This window comes from Gopherus evgoodei, chromosome 4, assembly GCF_007399415.2.
Source record: "Gopherus evgoodei ecotype Sinaloan lineage chromosome 4, rGopEvg1_v1.p, whole genome shotgun sequence".
Lineage (NCBI taxonomy): Eukaryota > Metazoa > Chordata > Testudines > Testudinidae > Gopherus > Gopherus evgoodei.
The window spans coordinates 40,192,561-40,213,896 of record NC_044325.1 but is presented as its reverse complement, the minus strand read 5'-3'; the positions used below and the strand labels follow the sequence as shown (position 1 = coordinate 40,213,896).

The following is a 21,336-nucleotide window of genomic DNA, read 5'->3' as shown; positions in this document are numbered from 1 at the left end:
AATAAGTCTTGTGTCTAGTTGTTGAAATTCAGCAGACAGCTGCTCCATCTCCGCCCTCCATCCCAACAAAACTTTCCCCCCTTTGCTTCACAGATATTATGCAGAACACAGCAGGCAGATATAACCATTGGGATATTTTTCTGACTGATGTCAAATCTTGTGAGTAAACAATGCCAGTGATCTTTCAAATGACCAAAAGCACATTCAACTGTCATGCTGCACCTGCTGAGCTGGTAGATGAATTATTCCTTGGTGCTGTCGAGGTGGCCAATGTACAGCTTCATGAGCCATGGGAGCCCAGGGTATGCTGGGGCAAAAGAAAGTCCCTGCTTGCAGATTTCTGAACAGTCCTGGGTTCTTAAAGATGTGCACGTCATGCACCTCCCCTGACCAGTCCACACTGATGTCGGTAATGAATTCATGGTGATCCACCAGCACTTGTATTACCATGGAAAAATAGCCCTTTCTGTCGATGTACTCTGGCAAGGTGGTCGGGTGCTAAAATAGGGATATGTGTACCATCTAGCACCCTACCTAGTTTGGGACCCCAATTGCTGAAAAAACATCCACTATGCTCTGCACTTTCTCAGAGTCACAGTCCTGCATAGCAGCAGTCGATTAATGGCCCTGCACACTTCCATGACAACCATCCCTGCGGTGGATTTCCTGACTCCAAATTGTTACTTGTCAGTCGAGAACCAATCTGGCATTCCAAGTTTCCACAGTGCAGTCGCCACTTGCTTTTCAGCTGCCAGTGTGGCTCTCATTTTGGTGACCCTATGCTGGAGGGTTGAGGCAAGTTTGGCATACAGTTCCAGGAATATGACCTTGTGCATTCGAAAGTTCTGCAGCCACTGCTTGTCATCCCAAACCTGAATTACATTGTGATCCCACCAGTCGGTGCTTGTCTTTTGGGCCCAAAACTGGCACGCCACTGTCTGCAGCTGCTCCATGAATGCTGCCAACAACCTGGAATTGTTTCTTTCTATGGCCCAGAGAAGTCTAGCCTCCAAGAAAATGTTACGTCTTCCCTCTTGCTGCAGCTCTGCAATACTGCAGGAACAGACGCCCTGAGCTTGAAATGCTCATGACAATAGTGCAGAGCTGTGCAGGCTCCATGCTTCTGTCAGAGAGGGTGGACAGCAAGGAAGGACATGCAGGTTTGCGGGGATTTTGAAAAGAGCCATCAAATATTATGCGATGCAGATGAAATTATGGGATGGAGAACACTGCATTGTGGGAAGTGGAACCCATGCTCCCAGTCACCCCGTATGACTCATTTGAGCCCCAGAAGGCATTGTGTAAACTTCCCACAACACCCTATGCTGGATGGTGATGAGTTGCACAGTGGGATAGTTACCCATGGTGCACTGCATTCTGCATTAATACAAGCGCTCCTGCTGATGATGCACACCGGTGACATAAGAAATGTAGTGTGCACTTGCACAAGCAGTATAACAACTGTGGTGGCTGCATGTCAATGTTATTTAGGTCGACATAATTTTGTAGTGTAGACATGACATAAGTCTCCCTCTTAAGTTATCTTCAACTTCAATTTCCCTTTTTTAAAAAAAGCTTTATTTTCAGCTCTTTTACTCTCATTTGCCGTCCTGCAAAAGTGAAGAACTGACAATAAATCCAGAGGGTTTATATAAACTCAGAGAAATTAATACCAAACCACAGGATCAGCTTACAATGTTTAAAGAGCATCATCTTTCCATCATATAGTGAAGTTACCTAATGAAGTCTGTGTAATGTTTTGAGGAACATGATATATTCCCTTAACTCTGGAAACCACTGTTAGATGCATTAAGAATAGCTAACATAAAATAATAAAGCAGCTGCTGGCTGAAACATCCTGTAGTAATCAGTGAAGGCCATTTATCAGCATTTATCAGCATGCTGTTCAGCTCAAAATCCTTTCTCAGATCCACTGATGCAGGATCTTGTGTGTGGTTAGAATCTTAACTGCTTTTTAAATGCAGATATTTTATTACCTGGGTTCCTTATTGCTGGGGTTCATGGATCACAGCCAATGAAGTTTTGTCTGTTGCCAGAACTGCATCATCAGTTGAACAGTGATGATTCAGAACAGTTGGAGTCTGAATGCATGGCTGCACTTGCAGATGTAGAGCGCTGTGAGTTAAACCCGCCTTTGGAAAGCACAGTAGGGAAAGCGCTGCAGTCTGTCCACACTGACAGCTACAAGCACACTGGCATGGCCACATTTGCGGCACTTGCAGCGGCATTGGGAGCAGTGCATTATGGGCAGCTACCCCACAGAGCACCTCTTCCCATTCTAGCGCTGTGGCTTGTGGGAAGGGGACGTGGAGTGCGGGGCATTCTGGGTCCTGTCCCGATGCCCCATGATGCATCGGTTCAAATCCCAGCATTTCCTTTGCTTCTGTCCACATTTGGCACCATCTTTCAACGTTTTTGGTACTGCATTCTCTGTCTTCCCTTTCAGTCTGCAGGAACGGAGCCCAAACTGCTGAGGTGTATGCTGACGAGTCTCGCCAGCACATAACATTTGGCAGTTGAGTTATTCCTTATGATCCAAACTGACAGTGAGAGCTCCGATGATGATATCAACTCAAGTAACGCATATGACACGAGTTTGCTTGTGGCATTCACGGACATGCTTACCACCATGGAAAGCTGCTTCTGGGCTTGGGAAACAAGCACTGAGTGGTAAGATCACATCATCATGCAAGCCTGGGATGACGAGCAGTGGCTGCAGAACTTTTGGATGAGAAAAGCCACTTTCATGGGACTGAGTGAGGAGCTCACCCCCACCTGCGGCGCAAGGACACGAGATTGAGAGCTGCCCTGACAGTGGAGAAGCAGGTGGGTATTGCAATCTGGAATCCGGCAACTCCAGACAGCTACTGATCGGTCACTAACCAGTTTGGAGTGGGAAAGTCGACTGTTGGAATCGTGTTCATGCAAGTTTGCAGGGCCATTAATCGCATCCTGCTCAGAAGAACTATGACTTGGGTAAAGTGCATGACATTGTGGCTGGCTTTGCACAAATGGGTTTCCCTAACTGCAGAGGGGCGATAGATGGCATGCATATTCCAATTCTGGCACCAGCCCACTTAGCCTCTGAGTATGTTAATCGGAAGGGGTATTTCTCAACGGTTCGCCAGGCACTTGTGGCTCACCATGGGCATTTCATTGACATTAATGCAGGCTGGCCCAAAAAGGTGCATGATGCATGCATCTTTCGGAACACTGGCCTGTTCAGGAAGCTGCAAGCTGGGACTTTTTTGCCACACCAGAAGATCACCGAAGGGGAAGTCAAAATGCCCACTGTGATCCTTGGAGACTCCGCTTACCCTTTAATGCCATGCCTCATGAGATCTTACACAGGGAGCCTTGACAGCAGCAAGGAGCAGTTCAACAGGCTGAGCCAGTGCAGGATGACTGTGGAGTGTGCTTTTGGCTGTTTAAAGGGCTCTGGCGCTCTCTGTATGGGATGCTGGACCTGGCCAATGACAGCATCCCCACGGTTATATCCGCATGCTGTACCCTCCATAACATTTGTGAAGGGAAGGATGAAAGATTCACTCAGGCATGGAACTTGGAGGTTCAACACCTAGAGGCTGAATTTGAACAGCCAGTGAGCACGGCTATTAGAGGGGCCCAGCGCGGGGCTGCAAGGAGTAGGGATGCCTTGAGGGAGCAATTTGAGGCTGAAAGCCACCAGTAATGTCTGGTGCTCTGCATGGGAGTGAAGTGCAGTGGTTCCAATGTTAGTAGGACTCTGTGTTTGCTACCTTGACTTGCAGTGCCTGTTTCTTTCCTGGGCTAAGGTATCTTTTACTTTATGCAATAATAAGGTTTTCAAAGCCAAAAAATCCATTTATTGAAAAGAAAATCCATTTATTGAAAAGAGACACAACTGCTTGGGAAACAGAAAGGGCAAGGGGGTGGGGAACGGTACAACCACAGATTTGCATATGTCCTGTCTGGAGTGCTGTGCAACGAGTGCTGCACTTCAGGATGGCTATACTGCATGGTGATGGGGGTTGAGTGCAGTGGGTAAGGGTCGTGGTTTTCAGTGCCTGACACTGGCGCTGCGGCGCTTCAGCAGGGGTGCAGCAAACATTATTCCACTCGCCGAGGTGGAATACCAGTTGCGCTGTAGCCGCAGAATCAGAGCGCTCTACGTTTCTTGCCAGAATGGACAGGTAGTGAGCTAGTGCGCTCGGGGCTCCTTTATTGCACTGTAACTCGCAAGTGTAGCCAAGGCCTGAGTGTTTGACTAATCTGTCACTTAAACAGCACAAAGGCTGGGCAGTATCGAAGGAATGTGCTGTCACGGGGTTGCTACTGATGCTGCTTGGGGGTGTTCTTTCACCCCACGGAGTAGGACACACATTCACAGGCAGACTCTTCACCATCAGAATTTTAGTTTCTCCCTACTGCTATCCGGAAATCACATACAATAATTAGAATGATTGTTTATTTGTATTGTGGTAACCCCTAGAGGATCCACTGTGTTAGCCACTGTACGTGTACACAATGAAAAGATGGTCACTGGCCCAAAAACAAGGTTCTTCTTGCATATTAGTTTGCATAATGGCAAGTGGTATCTGCATTTGAGTGGTGGATCAATTGATTCTTGTTCAGATAGGGGAAAATCCTGAAGTTTTACTCAGAGTTTGACACAGTCTATACTTCAGCAAAATTCCCAGTGACTCCTATTTTGCCTGAGTAAAAATGGAGTAAGGATTTCAGGGCCTCATTCTGACACCTTTACTCATTCAGTCCCATTGGAATCAGTAGGCCTACTCATATGAGTAAAGATGAACATGGAGGGAACTCCAGTTTAGGCCTTGGCTTGATGAGGGTTTAAAGTGTGATGTTAGCACATTTTAGCCAACATGTACTAACTAACAGTAGTTTGCAGTGTTATTGTAATTGTATTGGTCCCAGGATATGAAAGACAGGTAGGTAAGGTAATATCTTTTACTGGACCAACTTCTGTTGGTGGAAGGGACAAGCTTTCAAGCTACACAGAGCTCTTCTTCAGGTCTGGGGAAGGAAGCAGTGTCTGAGCAGCTGAGCTAAACACAAATTGGGACAGATTGTTAAGCAGAAGGGGTAATGCACGTAACCCTTAATTGCCCACTTCATTTTGAGTGATCACCTCCAACATGTTTAGCATATCTGGCCCATAAATATCTTGAAATGCCAGCTACAAAAGTGCCTGGCGAATGCCTGTCTTTCAGGTGACATTGTAAATAAGAAGCAGGTAGCATTATCTCCCTGTCATGGTAGAAACCCCCACTCTGAACCTTAGCGTTCAAAAGATGGGGTACCAGCATGAATTCCTCTAAGCTCAATTATCAGCTTAGTACTTGTAGCGCTGCCACCAACCAGGAATTCCAGTGCCTGGTACAGTCTGGTCCCCCCAAAACCTTGCCCAGGGATCCCCAAGGCCCAGTCCCTCTGGATCTTAACACAAGGAAAGTAAACCCTTTCCCTCACCGTTGCCTCTCCCAGGCTTCCCCTCCCTGGGTTACCCTGGAAGATCACTGTGATTCAAACTCCTTGAATCTTAAAACAGAGAGGAAAATTCACCTTCCCCTCTCCTTCTCTCTCCCCCTCCCAGACTCTCCCTGAGAGAGAAAGTAATCCTAACACAGAGAGAAAATTAATCTCTCTCTCCCCCTTCCCTCCTTTCTCCTCACCAGTTCCTTGGTGGATCCAGACCCAGTCCCCTGGGGTCTCACCAGAATAAAAAAACAATCAGGTTCTTAAACAAGAAAAGCTTTTAATTAAAGAAAGGAAAACAGTAAAAATTATCTTTGTAAATTTAAGATGGAATATGTTATAGGGTCTTTCAGCTATAGACACTGGGAATACCCTCCCAGCCTAAGTATACAAGTACAAATTAAAATCCTTTCAGCAAAATACAAATTTGAACTCCTTCCAGCCAAATACACATTTGAACTCCTTACAGCCAAATACACATTTGCAAATAAAGAAAACAAACATAAGCCTAACTCACCTTATCTACCTAGTACTCACTATTCTGGACATATAAGAGACTGTATCAAAGAGATGGGAGAGAAACCTGGTTGCACGTCTGGTCACTCTCAGAACCCAGAGTGAACAACCACCAAACACTAAATAGCACACACAGAAACTTCCCTCCCTCAAGATTTGAAAGTATCCTGTCCCCTGATTGGTCCTCTGGTCAGGTGACAGCCAGGCTCACTGAACTTGTTAACCCTTTACAGGCAAAAGAGACATGAAGTACTCCTGTTCTATTAACCCTTAACTATCTGTTTATGACACTCCCGTAAACCATAATGGAAACAAACTTGTTTGTCTTAGTGATTGGCTGAAAAAGAAGTAGGGTGGAGTGGACTTGTAGGCTCTAAAATTTTTACATTGTTTTGTTTTTGAGTGCAGTTATATAACAAAAAAAGTTGTAAGTTGACTTTCACGATAAAGAGATCGTACTACAGTACTTGTATGAGGTGATTGAAAAATACAATTTCTTTTGTTTATCTTTTTTACAGTGCAAATATTTTAATCAAAATAATAATATAAAGTAAGCACTGTACACTTTATATTCTGTGTTGTAATTGAAATCAAAATATTACAAAATATTTATAATAAATTTCAATTGGTGTTCTATTATTGTTTAACAGTGCAATTAAAATTGTGATTAATCACGATTAATTTTTTAATCATTTGACAGTCCTATTATAAACTTAGTTTGATGGAAGCTGCCTTATGTTGACCTAATAACGTTTCCATCTACAGTACTAAGTCACTTCCGCTGACCTAACTCACCTGTTACGTTGACTTAGTTACTCCATCTCTGTGAGAGGTGTAGTGCTTAATTTAATGTTGATGGCTTGACAGAGAGGCAATGTAGATGCAGTGTTGTATAAGTCAACTGACTTGACCTCCAGGAGGTGTCACACAATACTCCACTGTGACTACTCTAGTGATCGTTTTCAACTCTTCTGCACAGCAGTTAGGTACACAAGAAATAGCCCCTCCCTGTAAAAGCCCTGGGAACTTTTCAATTCCCATTTCCTGTTTGATTAGGTGGAGAGCTTGCCAGCCCAGCTGATCATGGCAACTTAATGCCACAAACGTGCTCCAGCCTGGAGTACACAGGAGGTGGTGAATCTTATTGGTCTATGAGGAGAAGAATGTGCAGGCCCAGCTCCGATCCAGCAGTAGAAACACAGCCACAGACTGCACTTTGCGAGGCTTAACACTGGTCCCCAGTCTCTGTGTACCATCCATGTTGCTAAAGGGAGGGGGCATTGTCCACCTGCCCACATGTACTTCTCGTGCAGGTTGCCCACAAGCTGCAGCACAAGGTCCATCACCCATATCCCTGGGCCATACTCACCATGGCTGGAATGCCAAAGAGGTTTATTGAATAGCTAGGGATACTGATTATATTCCGGCTTGCACTTCAGTGAAATAAGGAGAATAATTTTTACATAGCAATTTTGTACTAGACTCAGGGTATGCACTGACAATGGTTGTCTTGTGCTGTGCATGCCTTACAGTGGAAAGCTTGGCCTTCAGTTTATCTTCCACACTGGTGGAGAGGTTTTCACAGTTTAGAAAACAGAAAAAGAGAACACACGATGACATGTTCAATGAGATAATGAATGCCTCTGGGACTCTATGTACTCTTGGGCAAGGTGGTCTGGCGCCAAGGTGGTCTGCGCCCCACCGCAGTTAGGGAACTCCATTGTTGCAAAACCATTCACCATGTCCTGCACATTGCCCAGAGTCATTACTCTTCTTAGCAGAAGTTGATTAATGGCCCTACACACTTGGATCACAACAACTCCCATGGTGGATTTATCAACTCCAGATTGATTCTTCACTGACCGGTAGCAATCTGGCATTGCAAGCTTCCAAACAGCGATCGCCACTTGATTCTCCACTATCAGAGAAGGTCTCATTTTAGTGTTCCTTTGCTTCAGAGCTGGAGAAAGCTCCTGGAAAAGTGGCCTTCCACATTTGAAAGTTCTGCAGCCATTACTCATCATCCCATAACTGCATAATGGTGTGATCCCACCAGTCAGTGCTTGTTTCCCAGGACCAGAAATGGTGCTCCACTGTGTTTAGCTGCTGCATGATTGCCAGCAGCAACTGGGAATTGTTTTGTTCTATGGCTTGCAACAGGGCTGCTTGAAGGATGTCACATGTTCCACACGGTGGCTCCTGTCTTGGCTCTGGAAATACTTCAGGATAAGGTGCAAGGTGTTTGTAATGCTCACAACAAGAGTGCACAGCTGAGCGGGGTCCTCACTTTTCAGCCTATGGTGTACACGCAGCAAAGCCAACCTTCTGAAAAAAGGGGTGAAAAAGTATGGCTTGTTTGTCGTTGATATCAAAGGAGAGAGGGAGGAAGTAAACTGCATCATGGGAGGTTGAAGCTATGGTCCCATTCTCCCTGCAACAATGTTTTGGTTCCATGAGACACTGCAAGCCCTTCTCAAAAAACCCTGGTGATAGTTGCATTGTGGGATAGCTACCCAGAGCACACTGCTCTCTGCAACGATGCAAGTGCTGCTATGAGGACGCACTCCACCAACACAATGAGCGTAGTGTAGACCCGCCCAATCGACTTAATTACTGTATACTGGGGTTTTTGCCTAGGTGTAACTAAATCAGGGCAAATCTCCTGTGTAGATGTGCAGCACCAGTGTAAGTTACCAGGGTAAGTCACATTGGTGCAAGCCTTGTTTTGCTTCTGTTCAGCATCTCTGCATTAGAGGTTTGCAGTGATGTTATAATGTAGTTACACCTGTGCAAATTTCTCTAGTTTAGACAAGCCCTTAGGATCCCTTACACATATTTACTCAGGGCCTTTAGGGTTTTGCCATCTGTATAATTTATTTACTTCTACAGAGTTTCTCCTGATTTACACTAGCATCAGTGAGTGAAGTATCTGGCCCTTGCTTATTTAAATGTAACTTACACCTTCTCTTCCACATCACCTTTGCATTTGGCCCACCCACTGCCTAGTGTGTCTGTCACAAGGACCTTGCCAGATGAGGCAGGATTCCTCATATGCTAAATCTAGACTAAAGTTTGTGGTCCTGTCATGACTCAAGTTTAATTGATTTCCAGTTAACTCAAGTTAACTAAAATCTTTGTAAATGCTAGTCTAGACACTCCATAATTGTTTGTGTTCTGGAATGCTTAGACCCACATTTACAGATGTGTTAGCCACACTACAAAGTGTTAACTAATTGACTTATGATCTGCTAGAATTAATTAGTTTCCCTAGGCATGCCTCAATATATAGAATCATAGAAGATTAGGGTTGGAGGAGACCTCAGGAGGTCATCTAGTCCAACCCCCTGCTCAAAACAGGACCAACCCCAACTAAAATCATCATAGGGTCTGATTCTCATTTACATTGTTCTGGCAGTGCAAAGGGACCTTAAAGGGGGCAATAAATAATAAGCCTTGCATGGGGGGCTTTCTGGCATAAGGGCTCTTCATTAATCCTGCTCCTTGCCCCAGGATAGACTGTATGTCAGGGGCAGGCCAAGGAAGGGGAAAGAGAGAACATGTGGCGTGAACATGCTGCATGCACACCACAATATCACTATTCTGTGTTTCCCAAGGCACACAGGAGACCTGGGATGCAGATCATAAATCAGAGAAGCCCAATTATATAAAGGTCTGGGCAGGTACAGGCTGTTGCGAAATACTGGTAGCACAAAAGCAGTTTAAAGTCACTCCTCCCCCACAGGCTGCATGCCGGGTCTCCTGAACCTCTGTGAGCGGACGAGAAGAAAATCTTATCATAGTTTCCTTTCTTTTCAATAAATGCCTCAGCATTTGTCTGACTGCAGGAAACCTTGTCACCTGTATTGCCTTGGTGTTCTGTTCAGTGAAAAATAACTCGGAGGCATTAGTAGTGACTTTACCTGAACAGCATTCATTTTCATTACTGAAACTAATGTCCCAGGCAGCATCTAAATGGCTGTGCGTACACTGGACCTGGCTTGGCTGCCTTCAGTATTTTAACTGGCTGGCTGCCAAAGGAGCTGAAGGTTAACATCTTATATGTGAAGCAGCAGAAGTTGCCTTTAAAACTGAAGTAATAATGTCTCCGCCTGCATCATTCAACCAATTGAATGAAACCAGGGGTGGCCAAAGCATGGTTCATTTGCCAAATGCTAAGGCCACTTGACTATGGAAATGAGGCTGAAAGACACAGTCATGTGACAATTGTGAAGAATCACAGAATGAGTCACTTTCTTCCAATCCTGAATAAGAACGTTATTAGAATAAGCACAAGAGCATTATTTTTCAAGGTATTGTACTCACTTTTTCCACTTCACTGTAAAGCGTCTGCCTCAAACTTTCCCCAGCACCCTCCTGCCTAGCTTTCTGCTACCAATTTAAAGAAACAATACATGTATCCTTATAGACACAACATGTCCCAACATGCAATATTTCATCTTGATGTCAACAGAAACAGCTAAGGAGTAGAGACCGCCAAGGCCAATGAGCAGAGACATTCAGAGTAAAGAATGCAAAGGCCACTGCAAATTTTATAAAGTCTGCTGGGGACCTTGCAGGGAAAACATGATCTTGTGGCTAAAGGACACAACTGAGAATCAGCAGATGTGGCTTCAAGTCAGGACACACACTTGTCAAAGAACAATTAGGAAAATGCAAGCAGATGTGATTTACCACTGATGTATCAAACTGACTTATTTTGGGATTGTTTTGTTCAATTACCCCAAACTTCAAATAAAAACAAAACTCTTGTCTAGGCAGAAAATCATACACAAAAGATTTCCCTGCTAATAACAGGAAGCTAGTTACAACCTTCACTGTGGCTTCATAACAATACCATTTCTTTTCCACTTTGAGGGAATGTCAGTTTTAGAATCTGGCCACAAGGTGGTGGGAGGAGATCTCACACGGATAGTTCAGAAACAAACCATTCCCAGTGCAGGAATGAATTTGTTTCTATTGTAGCATCCCTACCACACACTACGACCAAATGATTGCAACAGTTTTATCTAGTAAGGATAACCTTCTCATTATGGCTGTTAGTGTAACCCAAATTAATGCCCACTTTTGAAAATTTAGGCCCAGCTGACATTCAAGGTCTTACAGAGGACCAAATTCTGCACTAATTTACATGTTCTGAAATCCCATCAAGGGGTGCAAAGTCATCTTAGAATTTGGCTCACTGAGTAAGTGGTAGGTTGAAGATTAGAATCCCAACTCCCAGTCTCCTGCTCAGGAGCAATTCCTTGGTCCCCCCAGGGTAAAACACAAAATAAAAACACATTTAAATGTTGTTACTCTAATTTGCTTTTCCCTTTGCTAATTAGTACTCCATCTCCAAATCCATTCTGTACAATACAGTGATAAGACCCCAGAATCTGGACACTCTCAAAGTTGTATCTGGGTCTGTTTAAGATATCTTTTAGGGCACCTATCTTTGTAGCATCCAATAATCAGTCTTGACTATGTGGTGCAGGTCCAACTCCAATCATATTGGTATACAAATCCTCAATTTTATTGTAGTTTTTGCCCTGAATTTTCACTTGTCCTTCATTCCCAGTGTCAATTCTTGAGTGACAGGCAGATTTTGCAGCTCCTTCAGTCACATTTTCCAGGGCACTTAGTCTCTGGCCTGGTCACAGGACTTTGTGAAACAGTATCAGATTTCTCTGATGAGATTATAACTTCAAAGTATGCGTCCATGTTTTCCTCTCCTTTACTCCCCTGCCACCACAAACCCCCTACATCATTCTCTCAGAACAGCTTTCCCAACTACCATGAAAACTTGGAGTTCCAACATTTATTTTCTCCTTCTGTAAAAAGGATAGATAGCTGCCTGAAAAAAAAAATTATTCCTGCTTTCAGCAGTCTGATTCAAACAAAACTTTTTCAAGGGTAGGGAGACAGAAAGGTAGGAAACCATATTTGTCCTGTTAAGATCAATTCACATTAAAGTTGAAAGTCAAAATTAGTTTTCTTGTCTGCAGTTTTGATTTCTCCTGCAGTGGATCTACTACTCTGGGCAGAAGTCAGAACTCAGGGGTATTTCTGTCAAGTCTGGAGAATTCCTCTGTGTTATTTTATTTATTTTTTTAACCTGAGCACTCTCCCTGTTGGTATAGTTGACAAACTGACCATGCCCTAACAAGTCTCTCTACCTCCACAGAGGCAAGTGAGAGAGGAATCTTTTGCAAGGGATTTCTTCTCCTCAAAAATTACTTTCCCTTCTCTTATGTCTTTGGCAATTTTCAATCTCTCCCTCCAGTTTGACCTACAGCTGTAAAAGAGTCATCACAAAAGCTCTTTAAGGATGGCTGTTGGCTCTGCTAGCCTAGCAGTAGATCCCCAGCCCTTATGTCATTGGCTGCAGCAATTGCCAGGCCCCTAAAGTACTAAAGGGCTCTGAACCCTCCTCCACATTCAGAAAAGGAATTTTGCATTTGTGCATCCCAGTATTCCTGCAGCGCTTATCACTCCATTTTAACATACCAGGGCATCTGCAGCCAATGGCATAGCTGCCTCCTGCTTTGCTGTACCATAGATTGGGATTGCATAAAGCTATTTTTGCACCTAATGATTGAAACCTCGCCAGCAATTACCACATTTAAACATGGCAATGGCTATTAGAGACTTCTAGCAGTTTCCCTGACCAGTGTGGGACAGTGATAATTTTCTGAGAATGATGCTAGTCAAATCATGCTACGGCAAACCTGCTAGACACAGGACTGCAGCCTGGACTTAACAGGGGTCCAAGACAAGATGCTGGAGCTTATAGGATCACAGAATATCAGGGTTGGAAGGGATCTCAGGAGGTCATCTAGTCCAACCCCCGGCTCAAAGCAGGACCAATTCCCAACTAAATCTTAGCTTTTGATCCTTTGCTGTTTTTTATCTTATTCAGAATCTTAAATAGCTGAGGCAGGCAAATGAGGCCAGGATCCAGGGAACCAGGATTACTGATAATAGTATAGCTTTTTTTGTCCTCTCTCACCAGCCATGGTCGTCATTGCTCCTCTCCAGTTGCATATAGGCTCCTGCCTGGACACATGATGTGATGATGCTCCTGTATGAATATGTCCTGTAGGTGATGTTTCAGCATATCTTGAGTGGCTTATTGAAAGCTCTGTTACAGGAGCCTATTACACCCTACGCTTCCCCCTGCCTCATCTAAAACTGTCCACACATTTCTAATTGTGAGTCTCTCTCTCTCTCTTTGAATATTGTTTGCGTGTGTTACTAGGATGCCATGCTCACCTTTCCATGTCTAACACCAACCATCTTACCCAAAACTACCACTTCCAAATGTCTTTGTAGCTCTAAATAAATAAACTGCCATTCCAACTGCCATGGAACTTTTTGATTCCAACATTCCATCTTGTTGCCTGCTAAAGGGACTTCACCTAATGGCTTGTTTGCTGCTTGAACAGCAGCTGTGTGGAATCGTTCCACATGTAATTCTATTGCTCTACCCTAGAAAATCATTGATTTAATTCCCCTCAGTTTTACCACATATTTGGGGGAACTGGGAAGGAAGATAGCAAATCAGCCTTGTGGCTGAACAGCCCTCATGAGGGAAGACTAGTTTTCTTTGGCTTATAAAACAGAAAAGGTCTTCAGTCTGATGTGGTAAGTTCCTGGAGTGAGAAACAGCCAGGGGCACCAGCCCGTGACCTGGTAGAAGCTGCAGTGCACTCAACTGGTATGGCTTCTCCAAGTTTTGAAACATCCCAAGAATTATGGAAGAGGCCTTTGTAAACAGGACTTTAACCTCAATTACAGCCTCAAATGCTCTCATTAAGGCACTGCTCTCCTCCGTGCCTTCCCTCGTCTTCCTCATGTCATTTAAAAATGTGCTGCGGACTGGGTAGGCAGATGCTCCCCTCATATTTATTCATGCTCTTTTGCAGCTTCTAAATTAGAGATGGTAAAGACTTACTTGGAGCAGGTCACCTGGTCCTGACTGTACCCACAAATGCAGGATTCTCCCCTATGTTATATCATTGCAGCTTTCTGCAACCATTAAAAGGCTCTAGTGATACATCTCCTAGCATTTCCCTTGGATACAATCCCCCCAGTCTAACCAATCTCACTGGTTATTCAGCTGAAATATTCCCTTTCTTTGTATTACCCCATTATTTCCAAGTTATGTCCTCTTGTACCTCTCAAAACAGTTCTCCTAGAGGGAGCCCTTGGTTGACAACACAGTAGGCTCAGAGCAGCAGGATACAGGACACAACTTCAATTTCATGATCAAAATGTGAGGATTTTGTTTTGTGTTTACATTTATTTAACAGTTTTCCCAAAGTTCAAACAAAAATTATATCCCACTCCACAGCTACTAAAAAAAGCAACAATATCACAATATAATTAAACCACCTCTACAGAGTTAGCCAGTGTGTAGACTTTCTTATTTTACAAAACAAAAGGAGAGGAACATGTTACAAAATAATTAGATCAGTCCATCACAATAGTGCAAGAGGTTATGAATTCTGTGGATGGATGAGGCATAAGGAAGGTTAGGAACAACTTAAATTTTGTTGTCCCGGAAGGCTTCAAGGCTCACAGCAGGTTGCTTTAGGCTATATGGCAGCAGATGGTATGTATTTCTTCAACAACTGATCAGTGGCTTCTGTTAATTCCTAGACTGATGAAAACCATGTTGACTAAATCTGTAAAAGCTGACCTACGCAGTATTATCTTTTAAAATTTGCCAACCTCTAGAATAAAGGTAACACATCAGGGCCAAGTGCCGCTGTATGCTAAGTGCCACTGAAATCAATGAGAGTTTCCTGAAAGCAACTGGCAGAGTTACTGGGGTCCAGAGATGGACTTTACTGGTTCTGGTGCCCCTTCTTTCACTTTCAGGACCTTTTGCAATGAAATTGATCCTTTCATCAGTAGTGAGGTAATCAGGAGGGACTCTAGGCAGTTCATGAGTCAAGAGGACGTGTGGCTCCTGTAAGTCTTGGATTGTCTTGTCAGATAGGTATTCCAACCAGCTCCCTGCCAGAAGATAATGTATGTCACAATGAAACGATATCTCAGCACTGCTCAGATGACAACGCATGCAGTGAAGAGCCCTAAAATTTCCCCAGTCTTTAGCGGGAATTATCATTTTAATTTTGAATAATTTTCAAATGCAGCAGGTATCGTCAATCTGTTGGAGTATTTTTCAGATGAATTTGCCTTTTTTCCTTTTGTTCTCATCAGCACAATATCTAGAGTTATTAAATACAATATGTATCAGTAAGAGGAGTTTAGCTTTAAGGGGAGGACTTTAGTCTCCAATCACTCTGATCAAATGTTGTCTGTTTCTCTAAAACCTGGTGTGGATTTTCCCCAAAAAAACATTAGCAACCACACTGTACCTCAAGTACCATTACTCTCCAAAAATTAAACTGAAAAAGAAAACGGGAAGGTCAGAGTGGAAATAGCTTCAGTGAAATAAACGTACAGGTGCACTGAAGGCACTTTTTTTGCATGTTGCACTCAAGAACTATAGCACTTCAAAGTGAGATCAAAGGGCAGAGACTGTGTCACTCACAAAGGGTGTACCTAATGGAAGGCATTTAAAGGGATCTTTTCCCAGAGATGGAATAATTATTCCTATCATACAAACCTCTTGCATCTAAATCCTTTCTGCTGTTCTAAGGTCTGATGAAATTTTTGAATTTTCCCCCTACCCAACCTGTGTGCCCTGTGAATGGAGAACATGGTCCAAGCATAACTGCACACTAGCAGAAAGAATGAGATAGAAAGACAGACTGCCACTGAGGAAAGCTGGCATTGGCCACATCACACAAGGACAGTGTAGCCCTCTGAAGGCACTAAAGGCCAGATGTTCAAGTGCTCAGCCCTCAGGCTAGATTTTAAAGAGTTCCCACCATCTAGTAGCCCTCCCAATTTACAACACTTATAGCCAGATTTTCAAAAGAGTCCAGCACCCAATGCTGTTTTGAAAATCTGGCCATTTATTCTAGTGCCTAATAGGGAGCAAGTTGCTTTGAAAATCTGGCTTTCATAGTTGATGCTGAATTCTGGAAAATCTGACTGCATAAATATAAAAGTATCAAGGATGCTCCGCAGAAATCAAAAGAGGATTAAAATAGTTTTTTAAGAATAGATGACCCGATTTCATCCACTGAACTCCAATTGGCTTCTGAGGAGCTATTCCTGAGTTACACTGGTATGAGTGAGATCAGAATCAGTCTTATAGTCTTAGTTTCATTAACTTATTCTGAATTAAAGAGAGAGAGAGAGAGACAGAGAGAGAGAAATGAAGCAAGAACAGAAACCTCTGAGTCTCCATCATCCCATTTGTTGGAAAGTATCTGTCCTGTGGCTGGACTTCCATACATACTAACCTTCTTAAAATAAAACAGAGAAGGGAAATTGTGTTCAAGTTCCCTCTCTGTTCAAGGCCTGTCAAATCTTGCTTAATTATTTCTTATATTTAACTGTCACTAGGATGCATTTCCAAATGTTCAGAGGTTGGGGAGAGCATGCAAAAGTTCATATACTGATCTAAGCTAGCCAAACCTCTTGGGTCTGCAAATCTGGGCTAGAAATTTAATAATAAAAGCCTCTTTCACATGAGCTTTCCGATAGTTCCTCAAAAACATCCTGAGAACACATTCACTTCTTATAATTTGTTACTTCTCTTTCTGGGCCTTACCAGAAACTAGGATGACAAATAGCAAATGTGGGGTAATAGTCACTTATATAAGACAAAGCCCCGAATAGCTGGACTATCCCTATAAAATCAGGGCATCTGGTCATCCTACCAGAAACTGGAGTTCTGAGACAACAGTGAAAATGGAAAATAAGGGGAACAAAAGTTATTTAAACTTTTTTGAACAACAGTTTGTTTTGAGTTTTAGGAACAGTGGGAGGAAATTCTTATTTTATACAGAGATGGACCCGAGCTACAAAGTTCCTAGCCAGCCCAGTGTAAGCGTCAATCAAGAAATTTGGATCTGGGTTCAGATTTTGAATCTTCCTTCACCCCAGAGTCAGGGACTGTTTGGCTGTTTCAGGTACATCTCTCTAACTTTATGCAACCCTATGTCACAAATACTTAGCACTTCAAAAGTACTTTTTATCCACAGCTCCCAAAATGCTTTACAAAGGTGGGTATGAGTGTTCCCATTTACAGATAGATCCTGCAAATACTTACTATGAAATGAAGTGCTTGGAGCTGTCCCTTGGGCTTCACTAAGACTACCTGCAGTTGAAAGCTCCATGCCCAGTAACAAGTCTTTGAAGGATCGAGCCCTGAATTATTTTTTAGAAATGTTCTTTTGCCATAGATGCTGTAGCCTTATTGCTACCTGAAGAAAAAGATAAGCCTTCCTTTTTTTTTTTCTAATTTTGATTTTAAAAGGACATCATCAGATTACTCTATGCTTAACATTTAGATGCATATAAAAAGAGGGCCTTAGAAGAGGTCTTGTAATTTTTTTGAAGTTTTAATGAAAACAATTTTTAGTCCAAATGTAAATAATCCCGTGTGGCATTTGGAACCTGAACACAGCAACACTGTTCATGGAAGTCACAGTGAAAGTAGCCAGGGACCAAAATGAAAGTCTATTTTCCATGACCCACACTGAGTGAAATGCAAAATGTAAAAAGCACACAAATAATGAAAAATAAATTTAGAATTTTAAAAGTCTCTCTATTTTAATTAATTAGCATGTTGTTAATAATACCATAAGGATTTTTTAAAATGTATGATATTTAAGTCAACAGCATCACTTTAAAAAGATAAATGGTTCAACAAGTTACTATTCTTTTATCAAAAACTATTACTTTTGGGCAGGGAAGCAAATAGGTCAGATACACAACTGTAAAAATTAGGTATTGTAAACATTTTACAACTCAACTGCAATGTGTATTGAGTGAGTGATTTTGCCTTCTACAGTCTGGTCTAGGGAAAAGATAAGGGAGGGAACTTGCTACTACTTTCAGCCAAGGGGAGGTTTCCTTAGTTCACTGTGATAGAGGTGTTTTTAGAGGCTTTTAGTCCCAGTTAGAGTGTGACTGAAAAGATAATGGTGTCTACAATACACACATTTGTTACACTGTATGCTTTCTTGGAATAAGAAGTACTGTTAGGATGAAACCTGAAAGCAACATTGTATTACAAGGACAGGAATACACAACATTTACTTCTTATAATGCCTTCGAAAGTATCGAGAACACAAGATCCTACTGACCAAACAACATGAACCAGTAACCAGTCTACTTAATCATTCAGGAAAATGTTAAAATAAAATCTATTGCCCTCAGATATCTTTCTAGGCAGGAATGATTAATCCCTGCTATACATTGCACACTCTTTATTAAAAGCAGCTATCACATGTTCAGTCAAGCTAACAGGTAATAATTGGAGATATACCAATCTCCTAGAACTGGAAGGGACCTTGAAAGGTCACTGAGTCCAGCCCCCTGCCTTCACTAGCAGGACCAATTTTTGCCCCCAGATCCATAAGTGGCCCCCTCAAGGATTGAACTCACAATCCTGGGTTTAGCAGGCCAATGCTCAAACCACTGAGCTATCCCTCCCCCCATAAACCTGACCAGCAAGTGAAAACCTTAAGAACAAATGAATTTTTCTCATGACTAGTCAAGATCCTATTAAAATGTGCATTACTTTAGTGTTCGGATTTAGAGGATGAGATAAGAAAAGGTGACTGGGAAGAGTTAGATAATCAGCTATATTATTTTGTGTTTATTTCCCTGGTGTTCACTATGTTCTGGATGTAGGGAAATTTTTATTCTGTTGATTATTTCATAAAAGGAAGACCTTTTCATGCACCACTTTTCCCCTTGATGCTCCTTAGTTCCCGCAATGCTTAGCTCCCAAAAGGTTTTATTCTGCAGATCACAAGGAAGGCTCTGCCGATGACCAAACAACTAGTTTACAAGAAAACATTCAAATGATAGGAGAAGACTGTAAGCGAGGTCAGGGTTGCTTTTTGTTTTGGCTGCAGTTGTCGACATAACATAATTCAGTGCAGGAAGGTAAATCGTGAAGAAGCAGAAAGGAAGGCAGGCTTGGATGTAGTGTAAGTCTTTCTGTCAATACACTGGATGAATATAAAATGTTCCAGCAAATCCCTAAGCTCTTCTAATCAAACTGTCAACAAACCTCCTGCCAAAATACAGATAATAGTGAGCGAGGTAACTCAAGCCACAGTCACACTGAAGAGCATTTTTTTTTTTAAAAGTACTGCTTTGTACTTCTTACAGCAGAAGCTAGGTGTTGCAGTTCTCTTCAGCTGGGTCCACTGACATTACTGCTCCTCCATGGGTCTTCCTTCACTGCATGGCACAATCCTTGGGATTTTCAATTTCTGCTCCCTTCAGATCAAGATTCAAGTTCTTTTTCTGTTCTATTTCCACCTGACAAGAAAAAAAGAGGGGAAACATCTGTACTGAAAAAGGAAAGAAAAGAACAAGAAGTTCTAACCAGCTTCTGATTTTATGTTCTGAGGCCACAAACTTTTGGATTATTGCAGAGGCTGGGAAATTACTTGCTCTCAACCACAGGTTATAATTAGATATGTGCTAAGGAAGGGGCTCTGAATCTGGATTAAGTTTAGTACAGGGTTTTCAATTTCAGGTTTGAGGTCACATGAGGGTTAGAGTTTAGAGACTGAACAATGCTTCAATCATTTGAGCAGATCTCAGTGGTTTCATCCAAACTGACAGCAATTTTGTACAATTTCTCACAACTTGGGATCAAAATGTCAGGAAAAGAACGGTCCCTGAATGACTTTGGATACAGTCAAACTGCTACTGGTATCATCCCTCTTCTGGTTTTAGATCCAAACCCACAATTTAAAATTGCAGAAGCTGACTTTGATCATAAGATCTGAATCCAAGCCTTCCTGAAATTCAAAAGGGGTTTTTATTAGAGATTCTTGTTTTGATCATATCTGATATTGTTAATTAATAATAGTAACTGTATTTCTAAATAGCACCAATCTACAACAGTATCCCAGAAATTTTACAATGAAACATACACAGTTTAACACACTGAAAACATTCAAGAGTAAAATAAAAACAGTTCAGATCCATCTGTGTACAATCAATCTCTGCATAGTCATAAATAAAGTCAACATGCTGGGCTGAACACCCTTGGGAAAAGAAAGCCCTTTTAAAACATGTTTCAAAACATAATTCTGTGGCACACCACAGCCTGCTCTCTATCTATTTCTGATTTACCAAACACTAGCACCAGCAAAATGATGTAAAACAACAGTAAAGTCCTGGACGCCAAAGACTCTAGTTGTCCATTGCCTTAGGTTCCCGCAAGGAATAATGATAGAGACCAGGATCTTTCTACTCCATCTTGACTTATTACAGGCAGAGCTGGTAACACCACCTTAGTTAAGGTTGTCCAATATTTTTCATTATAGAACCCTGTTTTCAGATGCTTGCAATTTTGCCTAAATTTAACCATTTTGAAATTTTACATGCCAAGTAAAATTTACATGCCAGGCTGAATTTGTTGTAGAAAATTTCAGCAAAGATGGTTCCATCATTTCTGAAAACAAGGTTATAGAAAAAATATATTGTTTTGTTTTGCCCATATCAAAAAGTCTTACAGCCATTTAATCAGGAAGCTCTAGTCCTTCCCTACTTTGAAACTGAGACAAACACATTCTGACTCTATAGGTCAGTGGTTATGGCAATTGCCTGGGGGTGGAAAACCAGGTTTTAAGTGCCTCTGAATCAGACTATTGGTTATTTTGGAATCTCTCCTGGTTTTGACCAGAAATTCCATCCTGGACCCATGAAAACTTCCCGACAAAAGATGTGTCAAAACTGGTCCATTTCCACAAAAAGTTGTGGTTTTGACAAATCTGCCCCCTTCTTACTTCCTACCCCTCAAAAGAAAAGAAAGAAAAAAGTGTTGAGAAATTCCTGACCAACTATACTTAGGTGCCAAAATACCTTTAAAAATCTGGCCTTTAGGAGCCTAAGGCCTGGTCTACACTGGGCAGGGGGGGAAGTCGATACAAGATATGCAACTTCAGCTACGAGAATAGCGTAGCTGAAGTCGACGTATCTTATTTCAACTTACCTCCCATCCTCACAGCACGGGATCAATGGCTGCGGCTCCCCCGTCAACTCTGCTACTGCTGCTTGCCCTGGTGGAGTTCCGGAGTCGACAGGAGTGCATTTGGGGATTGATATATCGCATCTAGACGAGACGTGATATATCGATTCCCGATAGATTGATCACTACCCGCCAATCCGGCGGGTAGTTTGGACATACCCTAAGTCTCATTG

The 21,336-nt window shown here is 42.4% G+C and overlaps 1 protein-coding gene across 2 annotated transcripts in view; it reads right to left on the bottom strand.

Moving 5' to 3' along the window:
* Positions 1-18,534: 18,534 nt before the first annotated feature.
* The window catches only part of STON2 (stonin 2), a 104,054-nt gene continuing 101,252 nt past the window's right edge, over positions 18,535-21,336 (bottom strand). For both annotated transcript variants that reach the window (XM_030558980.1, XM_030558981.1), the window contains one exon: positions 18,535-19,440. In XM_030558980.1, coding sequence (XP_030414840.1) covers positions 19,357-19,440 — 84 coding nt within the window. In that variant the 3' untranslated portion in view covers positions 18,535-19,356. The remainder of the gene's footprint in view (positions 19,441-21,336) is intronic.